This window comes from Camellia sinensis, chromosome 13 (assembly GCF_055761805.1).
Source record: "Camellia sinensis isolate YWXY chromosome 13, ASM5576180v1, whole genome shotgun sequence".
Taxonomy (NCBI): domain Eukaryota; kingdom Viridiplantae; phylum Streptophyta; class Magnoliopsida; order Ericales; family Theaceae; genus Camellia; species Camellia sinensis.
In genome coordinates this window covers 93,939,249-93,956,976 of record NC_138973.1, presented here as the reverse complement: position 1 = coordinate 93,956,976, position 17,728 = coordinate 93,939,249, and the positions used below count along the sequence as shown (strand labels likewise).

Below are 17,728 nucleotides of genomic sequence, written 5' to 3'. Positions count from 1 at the left end.
ACATATGTCATAACTTGTCATAAATTTGAAAAAAATTAAAATTTTGAGAAAAAATTGAGAAACAAATAATAGTGTAGTAAATAAAAAATTAACAATTTTTTAAAAATAGTAGATCATATGTACTCATAATTATGTTATGAATAATTTTTTTCTTTAATTATGATATTTTTTTAATAATAATTTATGAATTATTTAATTATATTTCATTTTATATTTAATTATAATATTTTTTTAATTATGACTAAAAAATTTAACTTATATCATTTTATTTATTTTATTCAAAATTGATATACACTTGTCATTATTAATTAATTAACAACAATATTAGGTGGCTTGAAAAATTATAACTCGAATGACTTAAAATACTTAAAATGACGTCATTTTAAACGTAAAATAACATCATTTTAACACATTCAAATCATTTGAACAACCAAACCTACTCCATTAATTAATTAATTTTTTAATCGTCTTAGACCCTTGTCCATAATGAAAGTCTAATCCATAGCAAAAATTTGCATATATATCAGATCGCATCGTTCTATTAGGTTCTCTTCTCTCTCATCATCAGACCCGGAAAACCAGAAGAGAGAGAGAGATAGAGACTACTTCCTTCGGTTTTCCGGCAATGGACATTTACTCTGGCCGATTCGTCCTCATCCTCATTCTGAGCTTCATATCCAAATCTTCTTCTCAATCCATCATCCAAATCTCGCCGGAAAAGTACCACAAATCCTCTGCCGCCGATCTGATCTACTGCGACAGCTGGCGGTTCTCCGTCGAGACCAACGACGCCGGAATCTGGACTCAGGTCCCTTCCAGGTGCCAAGACTACGTCCACGATTACCTCACCGGCGTTCGCTACCGTTCCGACTCCGAGATGGTCGCCTTAAACTCGCTGGATTTTGCCAAGACGGTGGAGTTCGCCGGAAACGGCGAGGACGCCTGGGTTTTCGATATCGATGAGACTTTGCTCTCTAACCTACCGTACTACGCGCTCCACGGGTTCGGGTGAGTGAAAAGTTTTTGAGCATTTTGATTAATTGAATATATTATATTAATAGAATTTTTTATTTCCAATGAAATTTGAACACGTGGAATAGGTTTGATCAATTGGTTGGTACCAATGGTGAGCTATGTGAATTATGAAGCAATACTGTTTGAGATTTTAAATTTTCTATCAACCTGAAATTCATATAATGTAAAGGGGTGTTTGGGAGTGTTTTTTTTTTGTTAAAAAAATATTAAAAGATAAAATTGGTTAAAAATTCAAAAAAAATAAATCTAAGATAAAATATCACATCAAATTCATAATTATTTTATTTTTTTCTTACAAACATCACATCTAACTACAAAAAAATTAATAATTTTTTCAAATATAAAAATTTTAACCTCTTAAAATAATCAAAAACTAAAAAAATTATTAAAATAACAATTTCCCAAACACTTACAAATTCAAACGTCTAAATAAAATATAGTAAAAATTTTAATAATATTTTTGAATCTTTTAACATTACTCATTATGAAATGGTACAGGGTTGGTTATCATGCAGTGGTCACATGGTGGAAAGCCAGTTGTCCTATTGTGTGTTTTTGACCCTATGATTCCTTTGGGTTTTCTTTTGTTTTGCCTTTCAAAATCTCCAACTCATTAGGCATATAATGTTTGTTAGTCAAAATACTTATATAACTTACTTTTTTTAACTCCAATGCACTAGGCATATGATTAGGCATTTTGACTCAGTTTATATTCACTAGCTACATGTACCTAGCCTTCAAGGTTAGGCAAAATGTATTTAATCATTAAGATTATTTTCCTCCATCTTTATTGCTGACGTGACATTCTATAAAGTTAATAGTATTTGAATTAATAGTTAAAATAAAGAGCATGATTGAAATAGAAATATGAAACAGAAACAGTTGATAGACAAAATAAAATGTATACTTTATAATAATGTTTCGATAGGTAAAATACCTACTACCGTTGGAGATGCTCTTAAGATTCATCTCTCCTCCACATTTTTCTTAATCTAAGCCGTCCATTTTATAGATTTCATAATAAAGTTATTTTTTTGTTATTTTGAAAAATAGGTTAAAAATTAATTTTTTAAATGTTTTTACTTCTTTTAAAAAAATATATTAAAAAATAGAGTGATAATACGATTCAAAATAGATTAAAAATTAAAGTAATTTTTAACCTTTTACCCGAAAGAGGCCAAAAAGTTAAATTTATCAGACAATTATAAACATAAAAACAAATCACGTTTTATTTTACAAAATAAATGATTTAAATTTATAATCCTATTTGCTATTCATTTTATAAACAAAATGTAATTTGTTCTTCTATTTATAATTTTATGATGAAATTAATTTTTTATATGAATAATCTTTATATATACAAAGTAAACTGTTGGAATTATTGACGGAAATCCGAATTTGGGCGTAGTAGAAGAATATGAATGAATATGAAAAGATGTAAGAATGGAGGGCGACCTTATCCCATTTTCCGGTTGTTTTGGAAAGTGTTGAAAAAGTTTTTTTTTTTTTTTAATAAAAAATATAAAAAAAATGAAAAGGTGATGGGACCCACATATGCCTAAAAGTCAATAAGCTGATTTTTTTTTTGTTTTTGTTTTTTTCTTTTACACTTTTCAAAACAGGCCACTGTACACATAAAACATGTGCCTATGGTAATACTCCAATTATAAAAATAAAAAATGTGCCTAAGGTAATACTCCAATTATAAAAATAAATTTTGAGCTACATAAAGTGACTTTGGGTCACATCATCTTTTTATTTTTTTTATTTTTTTAAATAAAAAATTAAAAAATCAATTTTTAACTAACTTTTAAAAACAACCTTTTTTGATCATAATCAATATAATTAAAAGTCACTTTGATCATGACTAAAGGCGAGACAATAAAATATTGTAATAGGTTGTAATCAATTTCAATTTGATAATTTGATAACTGATTATACGATTAAAGTGAGTTGACCAGGACATTCGATTGTCAAAAAAGAAAAAATGAAAAAAAACAAACCAAGCACTACTAATGTGGCTATTAAACTATTTATTTGGAACTAAATTTTTCATAACTAATACTAATTCAAATCATAATCTGCACATGATATGCACTTGAGAATAAGTTCCATGCTATAGTTAATATTCATTTGTGTTTTCCTTTTACTCAAGGCTCATTATAGATTTTGAATTTCCCATTTTTTTTTTGGGTATTTTTTTTCATAATTTCTGCCCCAAATCAAAGATCTATACATTTTGTAGTAAACTTTTTATAGAACGATTAAAGATCATGAAAGAGAAGGGAAAATGATAACGTGAATTAAAAAAAATTTATGTTCTTTTCTCTTGCAAAATCTATGAACCAAGTAGGGGTTAATATATACTCATACCACAAAAAATTTAGCTCCAATTAGTCGGGGAAAATGGAACTTTTGTTTCAGTTTACATCTTCTAACAGATGCTGTGATTAATTTGAAATTCGAATTATAGATATAGATAGATATATGTGCAGACATGATTCTGCAATATAGAGAGTAAGTGCGCTTCGTGGCTGAACTGCTTCGCTCCGGGGGGTGAAGGCTTGCACAAATAATGAACAATGAGGCTGCCCGACCGAGGTTTTTTTGGTCAGAAATTCCTCTGATGGTAAAGTCAGGCCAGAGAGAGAATGGGGAAAACAAGTGTTTAGAGTGGGAGTAATTGAATTCGGACCCTTGTGAAAGGAGATGAGGTTATCTTTTATAGTGAAGGCTTGACTTGCTCCTCAAGTTCATCTCTCTGACACCTGGCGTCTTTGTCGTTTAGCTAGGCCGCTCCTCGTTGGAGGAAAGCAAAGACTTTGTTAGCTACTTGAGTAAGCAGTTCCGTTATTCGTGGGTGCCATGTGCTCCACACTCGCATGGCATTGGGTGATATGTTAAAGCTCAATTCAGCTTAACTCATTCAGAGTGAGTAGGAGTTTTGAAATCTAGATCATGGACTTACCCACTTCAAAGTGGGGAATAGGGTTAGGGCTAGGCCCATGGCCTTGCCCACTTCGGAGTGGGGAAAAGAGCCAAGGCCGAACCCGTAACTCAGCCCACTTTGGAGGGGGGAAAGAGGCTAGGGCTAGGGCTAGGGCTAGGCCCTACCTCCACTACGTGGGCCCACACGCTGGTGGGCTAATGTGGGGAGTGAAAATCTGTCCCACGTCGGTTTGCTAAGGACTCTTGACCCACCTTATAAAGTGTACCATGCCCACAAACCTCCAAGAGGCCTTTTTAGAAAAGCAAAACCTAGTACAAAGCGGATAATATCTTGGTGCGTGCTCCGATAGTGGGGTGATCTGCAGAAAATATAACCCTTAACAAGTTTTTTCATTTGTTACAAAATGTGGGTTTACTATTGCTTTGAATGATGTCAAGGTGTTCCTTCATTTTCACCTCAACGAAAGAATGTCCTCTTGGACTTCAATGGCAAATGCCATACTGTTGGCCTCCCAAACCCAAAAGAAAAGATGACTAACATAATTGAATGCAAGTAAAGGTTGTGAAATCAATACCCTAAGGCCCATACTAGTTGAATAATTTTGAAATGGTTCTTTTATTGACGAATTACATTGTTTGAGTTCTCTCATTCACAATATTATTGTAAGTGTACATATCTACCTTTGTTATTGTGCAAATCAGGCTGTGGCAGGACTAAAAGTCCTGGACTAGTGACAGGAAGGTCACAAAGCCAGCAAAATGGAAGGTTAGCCCAGGAAAATTAAGGCCCAGGACCAGACTAGGTCAGGGGAGTTTTAGGATAGAAGAAAGGCGGCAGAAAGCGCGCCCAAGAAGGGCGCAAACCCAGTCAACTCACGTCTCTCCATCTTAGGCTCAACCAACTCCTAGAAATCCACAGCTGGTGGAACATAATCCCTAAAGAAATGGGGTTGATGTGAGGAGTGGAGAGAGACCTAACAACCCATAAATAGCTAGTAGGAGCCAGCTATAAAAGGGAAGCAATCAGCACCATTGAGGTACACAAGAACTACAACTTGAACCCTATTCTTAGAGTCTTGGACCTTTGTTTACATTGTCACTAACTTAGGCATCGGAGGGTCCTCGGGCTGCTCTAGCCACCCCCCTTTACCTTTATCTAAGTGTTTTTCAAGTCAGGAGTCAAGCTATATCCGCCGCGTCACCGCCGCCGCCCAAGTGGTTCGATTTTTACCCACCACAGTTATGTATACATTGAATAGTGAAAAATTAATGAAAAAAAAGAGGCCTAGAATTTTAAGTTAAACATGATTATAGTTGCAAACTCATGTTATACATTACATAGAAATTCCAATGTTGAATGAAATCCACTAACAATATGTGTAGATGCTTTTAAGGTACAAATTTCTAAATGTTGGGCTTGTAATGGAGGCCTTTGTGCTTGAAGAAGTAAATTGCTAGAATTGGAAAAAGAACTCCAACATAATTGTGCTGTAAATTCAGAGCTTCATGTTTGACTTGGTTGGAACCTTATGCACATTTAGAATCATATACAATTGTTCTTGATAAGATTGATTTGTTTAAATTATTTGACAATTGTTTAAATTATTTGACAATTGTTTGTTTGCATATGAGTTTTACTTCTGAATTTGACACTTGTTCCCTTTATGCAAGGAGGTGTGCAGATCTCAACATGTTTAGTTATTTAATTAGTGAGACTGTTTATAATTAGTGAGACTGCGTAAACATTTAAATTAGCTTGGTTTTTGTTTCCAAACATTTTCATATGTTTGCAAATTATGTTGTTATTTCTCTTATGTTTCCATTTCTAAGCTAACCAAAATAACTCACCGAAACAAACTTTTGATCTATGACTTGAAGAAGATATGTTTCTTTTATATTTTTACATTGTAAAGCTATTAGGGAGGCTAAACTTTTGGATAGTCATTGAAGGGGTTTGCTCAATGATTTCTGGTGTGGTAACAAGTGACTTGGAAATTGTAACTTTGTGAATTGTGAGATGCTTTCTGGAGCTGTATAGTTCTAGTTGTGAACTGATTTGATTTGACTCTGCTTTCTCATCAGCATATCATTGCTGCAGATAAGGATTCTTGAACGCTTGAAATCCAATTGGACCTCGTCAGCATTATGTCTTTCTTTTTGTAAAACTGAATCTTATGATCCAATATTTGAACTTGAAATCCATCTTTAAATTGTCAATCTATATCATTGGAACTTGTGATTCTTATTAGGATTAAATACACCCTACTTGTTACAATTTTTCAAACACTGATCATTGTCACAAATTTTGATTGTCAGAATGTCCAAGTGAAACAATACGGTAGAATTGTTTTGATCTTTTTGAATGATTTAGTTTGTTTGGTTCAAACAATTCTTGATTTTTCAACTTTTTTACCTTGCCCTGTCTTGTGTATTCGAGTATCACAATAAATAGCTATGGAGTTACATCAGAATTTTAATTTGGAATTCATATGCCACAAATTCACTTGAACCATCATTTGGGCCATGGGCCAATGCACATGAGTTCATAGAAGGCTGACTCCGATCCTAATGAACTCAAACTCGTTTTGTTTATGTGGACTCTTCTGTCAGTTGAATGTTCTTTTGATGAAATTGCGTTTATATTGTTAGTAAAGTAAATAAGACTTATCTTGTTTTTGAACATAGATCAGAAACATTCGATGAAGTCTCTTTCGATGAATGGGTGGATTTGGCTGAGGCTCCTGCCTTACCGGCAAGTTTGAAGTTGTACAAGGAGCTTCAGGAGATGGGTTTTACAATATTTCTGTTAACAGGACGAAGTGAGATTCAGAGAAATGTCACAGTGAAAAATCTTCAGTATTCTGGGTATAGAAACTGGGAAAAGCTTATATTGAGGTAAGCCGAAAATTTGATGGAAAATACTTATTTTTACTCCTCTCCTAGAAAATTTTAAGTTCAAATAAAGAAGACTCAAAATAGGTTGCTACCCTCCCGGGTAAAACAATTTCTGCAGAAAACATAAAAACTGTCTTTCGCAAAAAATGTTTTCCTATGTTTGGTTGTCACACGAAATTTGATGATGGCAACTACTTCTTTTTATACCTCTTTATAAAGTATGCAATGCACGTAAGTGTTTATGACGAGTCTCCGTATCCATATCCAACTTTTAAATACATATACCAATATCTTAAAATTTAGGTCTATGAAGATCTGAAATATGGACATGCACCGGCACCAGCACCAGCACCGGCGCCCGATTTTTGTACTTGAGTTCATATATAGCATAGGTTTTGATCTGAAAATGATAATACTAGTGGTTGTGGGGAGGGGTTGGTGGTGGTGGTGATCATGACAATGAGCGTGGCTTGTCATAAGATTCTTGTTTAAAAAATGTTTTTCGCCTTTAAATAGCAAATAACATTTACCACCCAAATGAACACATATTCAGTTAATCCCGGAAAAACGTTTTCCGCTTTGTCTTTCGATTCGTCATACCAAATACCAAAAAATGTTGAAAACAAATATACCCACATTCTATTGACTTCAATTGAAATCAACTGAGTCTAGCTAGCCATGTTATCAAATTGGGGCTTCAACATCATGGATTAGTGATGAGTATTTTTTCTGTGGATGAAACAGGGGACCTGCTGATTCAGGTAAGCCGGCCATTGTGTACAAATCGGAGAGGAGAAAGTTGCTACAAGATGAAGGTTATACAATCCATGGGAGCTCTGGGGATCAGTGGAGTGACTTGTTAGGGTTTGCAGTGGCCCAAAGATCTTTCAAACTGCCAAATCCAATGTATTACATTGCCTAAAACAAAAACAGGAAAACAATAGTAAAAAAAAAAAATGGCAATTATGTACACTCCTGATCCTCGTAAATTATTGCTCTTTTTGGGTGATCTTGTCCTATTGTTTGTTGTCCAAGTTCTTTTCAATAATTCAATGGCTTATTATTCATGGCCACTTTTGGTGGCTTATCTTGTTAATCCTGCGTATCAGTGGACCTTGTAAATGTTTTTTTGTTTTTGTTTTTGTTATCCTGATTGCCATTACAACAACTTAGTTAGCCCCAATTTTATTTATTTATTTATTTTAATAATTGGAGATGTTGGGATTTTCAAAATAAATCGAGTTTGCAGCACTTGATAAAAGGACCACACAAAATATTGCATTGAATACACACAAACCATAAGAATCATCCCCATATGTTTGCATAGGCATTGGTAATTTGGTGGTGCACTTTGCATGAGCTTATCGGCGTGAACACTTTCCTATCTAAGGTGGCTTGGTGCTTACGCAACAGCACAGTCAACACTCTGTGGGAGGGATATGGCGCAACCGTTGGCCAGGGAACTACCTTGTTGGGAGCGGTGCAATCACGATCGCATGTGTATAATCGTCACATCCATTTAAGGTGCAATTTGCATCATAGAAGCTTGATCCAGTGACCAGATCTGAATCTGGACTGATCACATCAAGAGGCATGATCCATCCAATTAGGAGCTTGGAGTTTTATATAAAGGCTGAAATCTAGCCATTCAATTGTCTCTAGTTTTGATTTTTTGTTCAAGAGTTTTCTTAAATATACGATTTACTGTCATTTTGCGTAAACAAAATACCTGACCCCCAATTTATGTGTTCTAATTTACGAATGTATTCTACTATGTCTATATTTGTGCAAATACAAATAGAAGATTCTTAGATCAAGTTTGGTTACATCTTAAAGAAGAATTTGCTATAGCATGGTGAGGATAAATGTTGTCTTTAAAAATAGGGATAATTACATTTTACTCTCTTATGGTTTCACGCGTTTACATATTACTCCTTGACGTTTATAAATGTATTCATAACTCCTTTGTGGTTTTAACTGATGCGCAAAAGTGACAAAATCTGGTAAACTTAACAGCACGTGGGAAAGACACGTCAAAGAAGTGTGTCTGCACTGGAATTGAATGTTTTGGCGCCAAAATTGGAGTTTTGAGTGACCAATTTGTCCTTCTACTTGCTCATATAACCATCAAGCCACCAAACCTACTATTTCCAGCAAAAAAAATTCTGGGACCATTTTCATTTTTGAAGATGTCATCCTCCCAGGGTTCCCATTATAGTGGACAGAGCTTAGCTCGTACATGCTACTATGGCCAAAGATCTCGGTTGAGAACAGCTTGGACAAATGCAAATATAGGAAGAAGATTTATAGGATGTGCAAACTATGGGGTAATCACTTTCATTATTTGGTAATTAAGTAATTAATGTATTTATTTGTTATGTTATATAATATTTAAATATAAATCTAAACTCATTTATTAAAATTTTCAAATTCAAGCCACTTGTGAATATTTTGAGTGGATTGACCTACCATTGTGTCGTTGCTCGCGTGATCTCCTACCAAGACTCGTGCAACGAGTAAATTATATGGAGTTAGAAGTTGAAAAAGCTCAAAAAAAGAAAAAGTTGTATCAAAGAATGTTGCTAGGAGGCTGGATATTGTTTGTATGCTATATTGCATGTACTCTAAAATGAAAGCAAAAATAAAAAGTGTTATGTAACCTGATATGAGGAAGGAAGATATGTAATATTGAAGACTATTTTCAGATATAAAAGAAATATATTTTTGAAGTATTACAAAACTTGTTCAATACCGACACTTGAAGCATGTTCATTAAGCATCAACATATCAACATTTCACTCACAAAACCTACTAAATGTTCACCAACATTTCAACATTTGAATTACAAAACCTGTTATGTTCATCAACATTTCAATTATAAAACCTACTTAATGTTCATTAAGCATTAACATGTCATCATTTCACCAACATCTGATCAACATTTCAATTACAAAACATTTGACAAACAACATGTGCACCTATTTATTCTAATGTTGTAGCTATCCAAGAATATTGTTCTATCAATCCCAAGTAAGCCTTGCAAATATCAGCAAAACCAACATTTTAATTACAAAACCATTAGAACTACCAATATTGTGTTAGCTATCCAAAAAGATTGTTTTAGCAACCCCAAATAACAGGCCTTACAAAAATGACAAAAAATAACTTTTCAATCATCAGATAGGGTCACCTAAACCTAATCCCTCAAACCTTTTCCTCTATCCTTTGCATTCCTCTCAGGTATTGTAAATTCCCTTCCAAATTGGGGCACATGTCTAGCTGATGCACTTCCACTTGCACTTGCTCCACAAGGCATTGTTGGTTGTGGTTGAGTAGTGGCAGCTGGTTGGGATGAAAAGGGTGAGTACTGGCAGCTTGTTGGGATGAAACATGATGAATGACAACTGGTTGGGGATGAAGATAAGTGTGTTGCAGCTTGTTGAGCATTTGAGAACTGCAAGAAAAATACAAATTGAAATGCACAAAATGAAATAACTGAAATTGAAATGAATTTAGTTTGTATAGAAATAGTGCATTACAATAAATTGAAATGTACCTTGCTTGGTTGACTTGTAGATTTCCTAGAATTGGGATTTTTTATGTACTGGACCTTTGCATGATCTTTTGTTGTGTCCAAAACCAATACACTTTGCATGTTGCACTGTTTTGTGTTTTCTTGACAACTTATGTACATTCTTGGGCTCATCAGCAGCTTTCTTCCTCTCTTTTCTGGGCCTTCTTGCTGGTTTTCTATAGTAAGAAGGGGCTATGGCATCATATTCAGTCTTAATCCATTCATGTTCCCTTGGCATATGATTTATCATAAAAGAATATGTCCTCAAGTATGTCTCATTGCTGAAGTAATTATGCACATAAGCTTTAGGTTTCTCCCCATTAAGGTATATACAACTTATGACATATTTACAAGGTATAGCTGTTAGGTCCCAATCTCTACACCCACATGTACTTGCCCTTAAATCCACTACATGAGTTGTATCAGAACAATGCACCTCAAACTTTAAGTCACCTACAAAGCTAACAAAACAATTCCTAACATCCTCTTTCTTTGACTCTAGTTTAGGTTGCACACTTATACAAATAAGGTCACCATATTTTTCTATTCCATTTTTCTTGACTTGTATTCTGTTCATCAGTTTTCTCCTAATCCACTCCACCATATTTTTCCATATAAGGCAACCACATTCAGATCCATATAATAGAATAACATATCAATTACATCCTTATTTGAATTCATCTCCCTAAGACTAATGTCCAATATTTCTCAAGGAACTCTTTAATATAGTTGGCTAGTAGAGGGATAATTCAAGTACAACTTCTGAAAATCAAAAAACCCAACCCTATCTGGATCAAAGTACTAAAAGTAATTCACTTTCCCTCCCTTATACACTATATTTGGAGGCTTAGTAAAGTAACCTCCGTAATGTAACTCAACACTAAAATCTATTGCCATCACCTCACCCTAAATAATACAAGACACAAAAGACAAAAATAATACATAAACAAATCAATGCCTAAACATTACAACATACAAAAGAAAAAAAGAAAAAAAAAATACATAAACAAATAAAAAACCTAACAATAATTTAGGCTTTAGGGTAAATAAACAAACATAAATCATCATACCCATTTTACAAATCAAACACAGTATATGCAATAAAGAAGACAAAAATGTAATTAACCCAATAAATAGACATATTATCTCCCAATACACAACAAACAGCTAGGGGACCACTATCAACCCCAAATCTGTAGCCATTTTTACATTAAAAAAAAAAAAAAAAAATCCCCAATTTATTATTCCAGATATACCTATCTTCATGTAGTTAAGTAAAAAAAATTGATGAAACACTTATACTCCACAATTTTATCGAAACACACAATACAAACTCTATCAAAAAGCTAACAAAAAGGCAACAACCTTAACATAAAGCTAACAAAAAGCCACCAAAAATATATCATATACAAAACCCTACCAATAAAGCCTTTTTTTTTTCTTTTTTTTTTTATTCGCAAACATCAAACATCAAAGAAGTAATTTTCCAAACATATTATATGATAAATTTTAAAAATCGTAATCAAATCTTCAAATACTCACGCAAAACATCAAACATTCAATAAATTTAGGGTTTTTTGATCGTTACTTGGGGTAAAGTAGATTCTTTGTAGTCTCAATCGATTGTTACTAATCCAATTTGGAAATCCTTTCAAACCCTAACCTATGTGTATCTCTCTCTCTCTCTCCCACTCTCAAAATCGTAATCAAGCAATTGAAGAGATTGTAGCATGTAGGCACTATAAATATCTAAGGATATTCTAGTCTTTTCAATAATTTCGTCATATTCCGTCACTTTTGCACATCAGTCAAAACCACAAGGGGATTATGAGTACATTTATAAACATCAGAGAAGTAATGTGTAAGAGCATCTCCAACGGTAGTAGGCATTTTACCTATCTAAATATTACTATAAAGTATATATTTTATTTTGCCTATCAACTATTTTATGTTTTTACTCCAATCATGCTCTTTATTTTAGCTATTTATCCAAATACTATTAATTTTATAGAATGCCACGTCAACAACAAAGATGGAGGGAAATGATCCTAATGATTGAATACATTTTGCCTAGCGTTGAAGGCTAGCTACATGTAGCTAGTGAATATGAGTTGAGCCAAAATGCCTAATCATATGCCTAGTGCATTGGAATTGAAAAAAATGAATCACACTAGGCATTTTAACTAACAAGTATTATATGCCTAGTGCATTGGAGATGCTCTAAACGCATAAAATCACAGGAGATAAAATGTAATTATCCCTTGAAAAAAACATTGTAACATAACTCAATGTGTTTCTAACAAATTAGTTTTATCAGAAGTTCATCGCCTACATCAACATTGAAAGTTTTTACATCAGAAAGAGATTTGTCTGATGTTTTTATTAAGACTAAATTATTGAGAAAGGATGGTTTATCTCACTAATTATTAGAGTATAGAATAAATAATAATATGATGTTTGAAACTTTGTTGAATAATTTAGGGCACGAATTGTTTTTGTATTGTTAATTAATTAATTAATTAATTTTTTTTTTTTTTTTAATGATGTCTTGTAATTTGCAAAAGGTCATGTGACCCAGCAGAGGATATCTTTTGGTTTATTTTGTCTCTAAAGGTTTGTGTCACATGTCTTGACGCTAGGGTCCTGTCTTGTATCATTTTTGTTTTTTTGTTTTGTTTTTACCCTTTGAAATAGAGGTAAAATATGTTTGATAAATTATTTTGAGAAACTTCTTGTATTTAAAGTAACTCATTTTTAGAAAATATAAAAAAAAAAACAATGTTCTTGCAAAAGAGGAAAAAAAAGAAAAAAGAAAAAAGTGAATAATGAGTGTTTTAAATTTTTTTATTAATTTTATTTTTTAAAAACATGAAAAACGATTTTTTTTAATGAGAATGAGACCGAGAATGAGACCAAACATGCCCTCTCAATAATGATGCCAACTGCCCAACACTTTTCATGTCAAGTGTTGGTTAAATATTCAATTGGGTATAGAATATCACAAGGGAAAAATACTATTCCACATGTGACATTGTTTTATAATCATGATATATTTGTTTCAACAATAAGTTTACGAATTTGAATAAAAAAAATAATAATAAGTTTACGAATGCATAATATAAGAAGGGAGATTTAATGGAAAATTTCTTTGATGGACTTGTATTTTATTTGGTTCATAACATATTCTTCTATCTTAATTGATTTTATATATTTAAACTTATATTTTAATAATTTTTTCTCCCTTACATTAGAGGTATTATGTGAACTATTTTACCAATAGACTTATATATATATATATATATAATACCATATATTGTAGGAGCAATCTTCTGTGTAAAAAATAATTTAAAACCAAATTAAACAAATAAAAATAAATTACTTACAGAATTTATTTACCGAAATGTATTAGTACAAAATAGATCAAGTCGAGTGTGTGACACTATATCCTTAAGACAGATTCGCCTGCTATGGTGCTTACAGATATATGGCGCCTATCTCTCAGGATAAAATAATCTTTCACAGATTGAATTAGCACTAAAAATAATATATTTCAGAGAACTAGAACCTGTGTTCTATACTCTCAAATATTTCTCTAAAAACTAAGATGAAGAATAATGCACACAAAGAGCAAAATCGAGAAGAGAAGAATTTTTCTGGATGTTAGAAATGCTGGAAATGGTCTGCTTTTATAGGCAGATTGGTGACCATTCAAATCTGTCCGAACATGTATGAAATTCAAATGAATAGATCTGTTTTTAAAATGAACAGGTGTACAAACAGTTTTGAACAGATAACTGCTGGCAGTTTGTATCTGTTTGAACAGATAACTGCTGGGCAGTTTGTATCTATTAAAACCAGTTTAATCTGTTGGGAATTTCGGACTGGAAGAGGTACAAAGTTGGACATAAAATTTGAATTCAAATTTGGCACAAAAATTGAATTAATTTCATTTAGAAAAATTAATTTTCCCGCAATAAATTTTTAGAAAAATTCAAATAAATTTTGTCTAAAAAATTAATATTAGAACCGACCCACAACCCACACCTGCACCCGGCAGGTCAGTGGCGGCGACGTATGTGGTGGTTTGAGCCAAGGTTTAATTTGTCCATAACTCCTTCCTTCTACAAATTTGGGGTGCCCCTTGGAGCCTAATCCAAGTGTTGCCACCTAGCACTTATGTACATACATAAGTTCTCTTAAGTTTTCAATTTGGGATAATCATTTCAAGGAAATCCACATTTTACTTCTTTAATAGTCCATTCCACGAACCCAAAAACGTCGTCAACTTCCTATTCACTCATAAATGGTTTTGATGAACCGTCTTCACCGTGTGACTTGTCATGCGGTAAGGAACACGTCACCTCTTTAGATCCACCCCAAAAGATGTGTGGACCCCACTCAAATTTATGCTCAAAGTTGGCCTAAAATAAGCCTATAAAACTATATTTTTCCAACAATCCCCCACATGAATGGAATTTGACCGAAAAAAATGCAACAACATGATCTAATTACAGAGAGTAAAGAAATTGGAAATATTCTGTAAATGATAGGTAGCTTTTGGCTTTGAACCTTCCCTTGTGAGACATTATCGGATTTACTAGCTAACTAGTGAATATGATGTCTTGAACGGTTCAGCCATTTGTATAAACCAAGACAATAGAACTCATACAGTATATTACCAGACACAGTTTAGTTCTCACTGCTGTGTTTATTTTGGCCCTGAACAACCTGGTCTTTCAAGAGTGCTCTAGAGAATTGTAGCCTTTCACAAATCTTATAGAATCGGTCCAATTCACACTCATGTAGGTGATTCTTATGAAGAGTATCCTGCCATACTCCACTAGGTATTCCTAGATATAAGAATTATTAAAAGTGTTACTTAACCTATAACGCTGCAGACATCACTATTTCATCATAGAAATGGGTAGGAGTTTGACTCCCCAATGATCCTTATGAGTCATACACAACTCGGCTGTCCCTTTGAACCTAGATCTTGAGATCTCCAGTTAACTAGGTTGGGTTGCCGTTGTGGTAACTCTTATTTAATAGGTTTAAGTCTCATTCCCCTCAATGAATTTTCAACTAACTTTCTTGCTAACCCTTTGATTAGTGGATCCGCTATGTTGTCTTTAGACTTCACATGTTCAACGAAAATAATTTCATTATAGAGTAGTTGTCTCACGTTGTTATGTCGACAACGAATGTGTCGTGACTTACCGTTATACATATTACTCTGTGCTTTACCTATTGCTGATTAACTATCGCAATGTATGTATGTAGCAGACACCGGTTTTGGCCACATTGGAATATCTTCAAGGAAATGACGAAGCCATTCTGCTTCTTCCGCTTTATCTAAAGTTATAAATTCTGATTCCATAATAGACCTAGCAATGCAAGTTTGTTTGGAAGATTTCCAAGATACAACTGCCCCACCAAGTATAAAGACATACCCATTGGTGGATTTTGAGCCTCTAGAATTCGATATCCAGTTTGCATCACAGTTTCTTTCAAGTACTGTTGGATATATAGTATAATTTAGCCCAATGTTATGAGTAAATCGGAGATATCTTAGAACCCTTATAATTGCTTTCCATTATTCTACTCCTGAATTACCCGTATATCTACTTAATTTACTTACTGCATAAACTATATCTGGGCGAGTGCAGTTCATGAAGTACATTAAGTTTTCAATAATTTGGGCATACTCTAATTGAGAAATACTTTCTTGTACATTCTTAGAAAGGAACAGATTAACATCCACAGGTGTTCTAGTAAGATGATCATCATCTTTGCTGAATTTGTCAAGTATTTTCTTAATGTAATGAGATTGTGACAAATCATAACCTTATGATGTTTTGGTAATTCTCATACCAAGAATTATATTAGCAATTCCCAAGTCCTTCATGTCAAAATGTTTATTCAACATTTTCTTGGTAGTTTTAATCATGTCATTATTACTATTTATGATGAGCATATCATCTACATAAAGACATACTATAACATAACCTTTGTCTGTGTTTTTAATATAAACACATTTGTCACATTCATTAATTTTAAATCCATTTAACAACATTGTCTTGTCAAATTTCCCATTGCATTGTTTTGGCGCTTGTTTTAAACCATATAATGATTTAACCAATTTGCACACTTTCTTTTCTTTCCTTGGAACAGAAAATCTTTCTGATTGTTCCATGTAAATTTCTTCATTTAACTCACCATTTAAGAAAGCTGTTTTTACATCCATTTGATGAATTTCTAGATTATACAAAGATGCAATGTCAATTAGCATTCTAATGGATGTTATTTTAGTAACTGGTGAGTATGTGTCAAAGTAGTCAAGACCTTTTTTTGTCTATATCCTTTGACTACAAGTCTTGCTTTGTATTTGTCAATTAATCCATCTACTTTCTTTTTTCTCTTAAAAATCCACTTGTACCCAATAGTTTTACAACCTGGTGGCAAATCTACCAATTCCCAAGTGTGATTTTGAAAGATTGATTCAACTTCACTAGTTGCAGCTTCTTTCCATAAAGGAGCTTCAGGATTGGATATAGCTTCTTTAAAAGTTAAAGGCTTATTTTTTAACAAAAATGTTAGGAAATCTGGATCAAAAGATTTTGAGGTTTTAGCGCGTTTACTACGCCTAGGTTCCTCTTCCTCATTTTGATCTATCTCTTGCTCTTGTTCTTGATCATGACTAGTAATAGCATCATAAGATATTTTTAGTACTAGTCTCTTGTCCAATTTTATTCAAAAATACATGTTCAAAGAATGATGCATTCCAAGATTCAATAATAGTATTTACATGCATTTCGAAATGTTCTAATTTATGAACCAAAAACTGATATGCACTACTATTCTTGGCATAACCAATGAAAATGTAATCAACGGTTTTAAGACCTATCTTAGTCTTTTTAGGATTAGGAATAGCCACTTTAGCCAAACACTCCCACACTTTTAAGTATTTGTAGGATGGTACTCTCCCATGCCACATTTCAAAAGGTGTTTGACTCACTTTCTTTCGGGGTACTTTATTAAGAATATAATTAGCGGAAAGTATTGCTTCTTCCTACAAGTTTTGAGGTAATCCAAAACTAATTAACTTGGCATTCATCATCTTTTTTAAAGTCCTATTTTTCATTTCAGCAATTCCATTTTGTTGAGGTGAGTAATGAGCGGTGGTTTGATGAATTATTCCATGTTCTTTACAAAATTCACCAAAAGGTGATTCACTTTCATCACCTCTATCACTTCTTAGTTTTTAAATTTTCTTAC

General features: G+C 33.2%; 1 protein-coding gene across 1 annotated transcript; it reads left to right on the top strand.

The window, feature by feature from the left end:
- Nucleotides 1-456: 456 nt before the first annotated feature.
- Nucleotides 457-7,975, top strand: LOC114285319 (acid phosphatase 1). Its single transcript, XM_028228369.2, has 3 exons — nucleotides 457-1,008; nucleotides 6,670-6,879; nucleotides 7,624-7,975. Exons 1-3 carry the CDS (start codon nucleotides 626-628, stop codon nucleotides 7,799-7,801), a joined length of 771 nt encoding a protein of 256 aa, XP_028084170.2. The 5' UTR covers nucleotides 457-625; the 3' UTR covers nucleotides 7,802-7,975.
- Nucleotides 7,976-17,728: the final 9,753 nt, after the last annotated feature.

What these genes read in the sequence shown, in the direction of transcription:
- LOC114285319 (XM_028228369.2), top strand. Translation starts at nt 626, where the DNA reads ATGGACATTTACTCTGGCCGATTCGTCCTCATCCTCATTCTGAGCTTC. An exon ending in TACGCGCTCCACGGGTTCGG is followed by an intron (nt 1,009 to 6,669) that starts GTGAGTGAAAAG and finishes TTTTGAACATAG; the next exon opens with ATCAGAAACATTCGATGAAG. An exon ending in TGGGAAAAGCTTATATTGAG is followed by an intron (nt 6,880 to 7,623) that starts GTAAGCCGAAAA and finishes TGGATGAAACAG; the next exon opens with GGGACCTGCTGATTCAGGTA.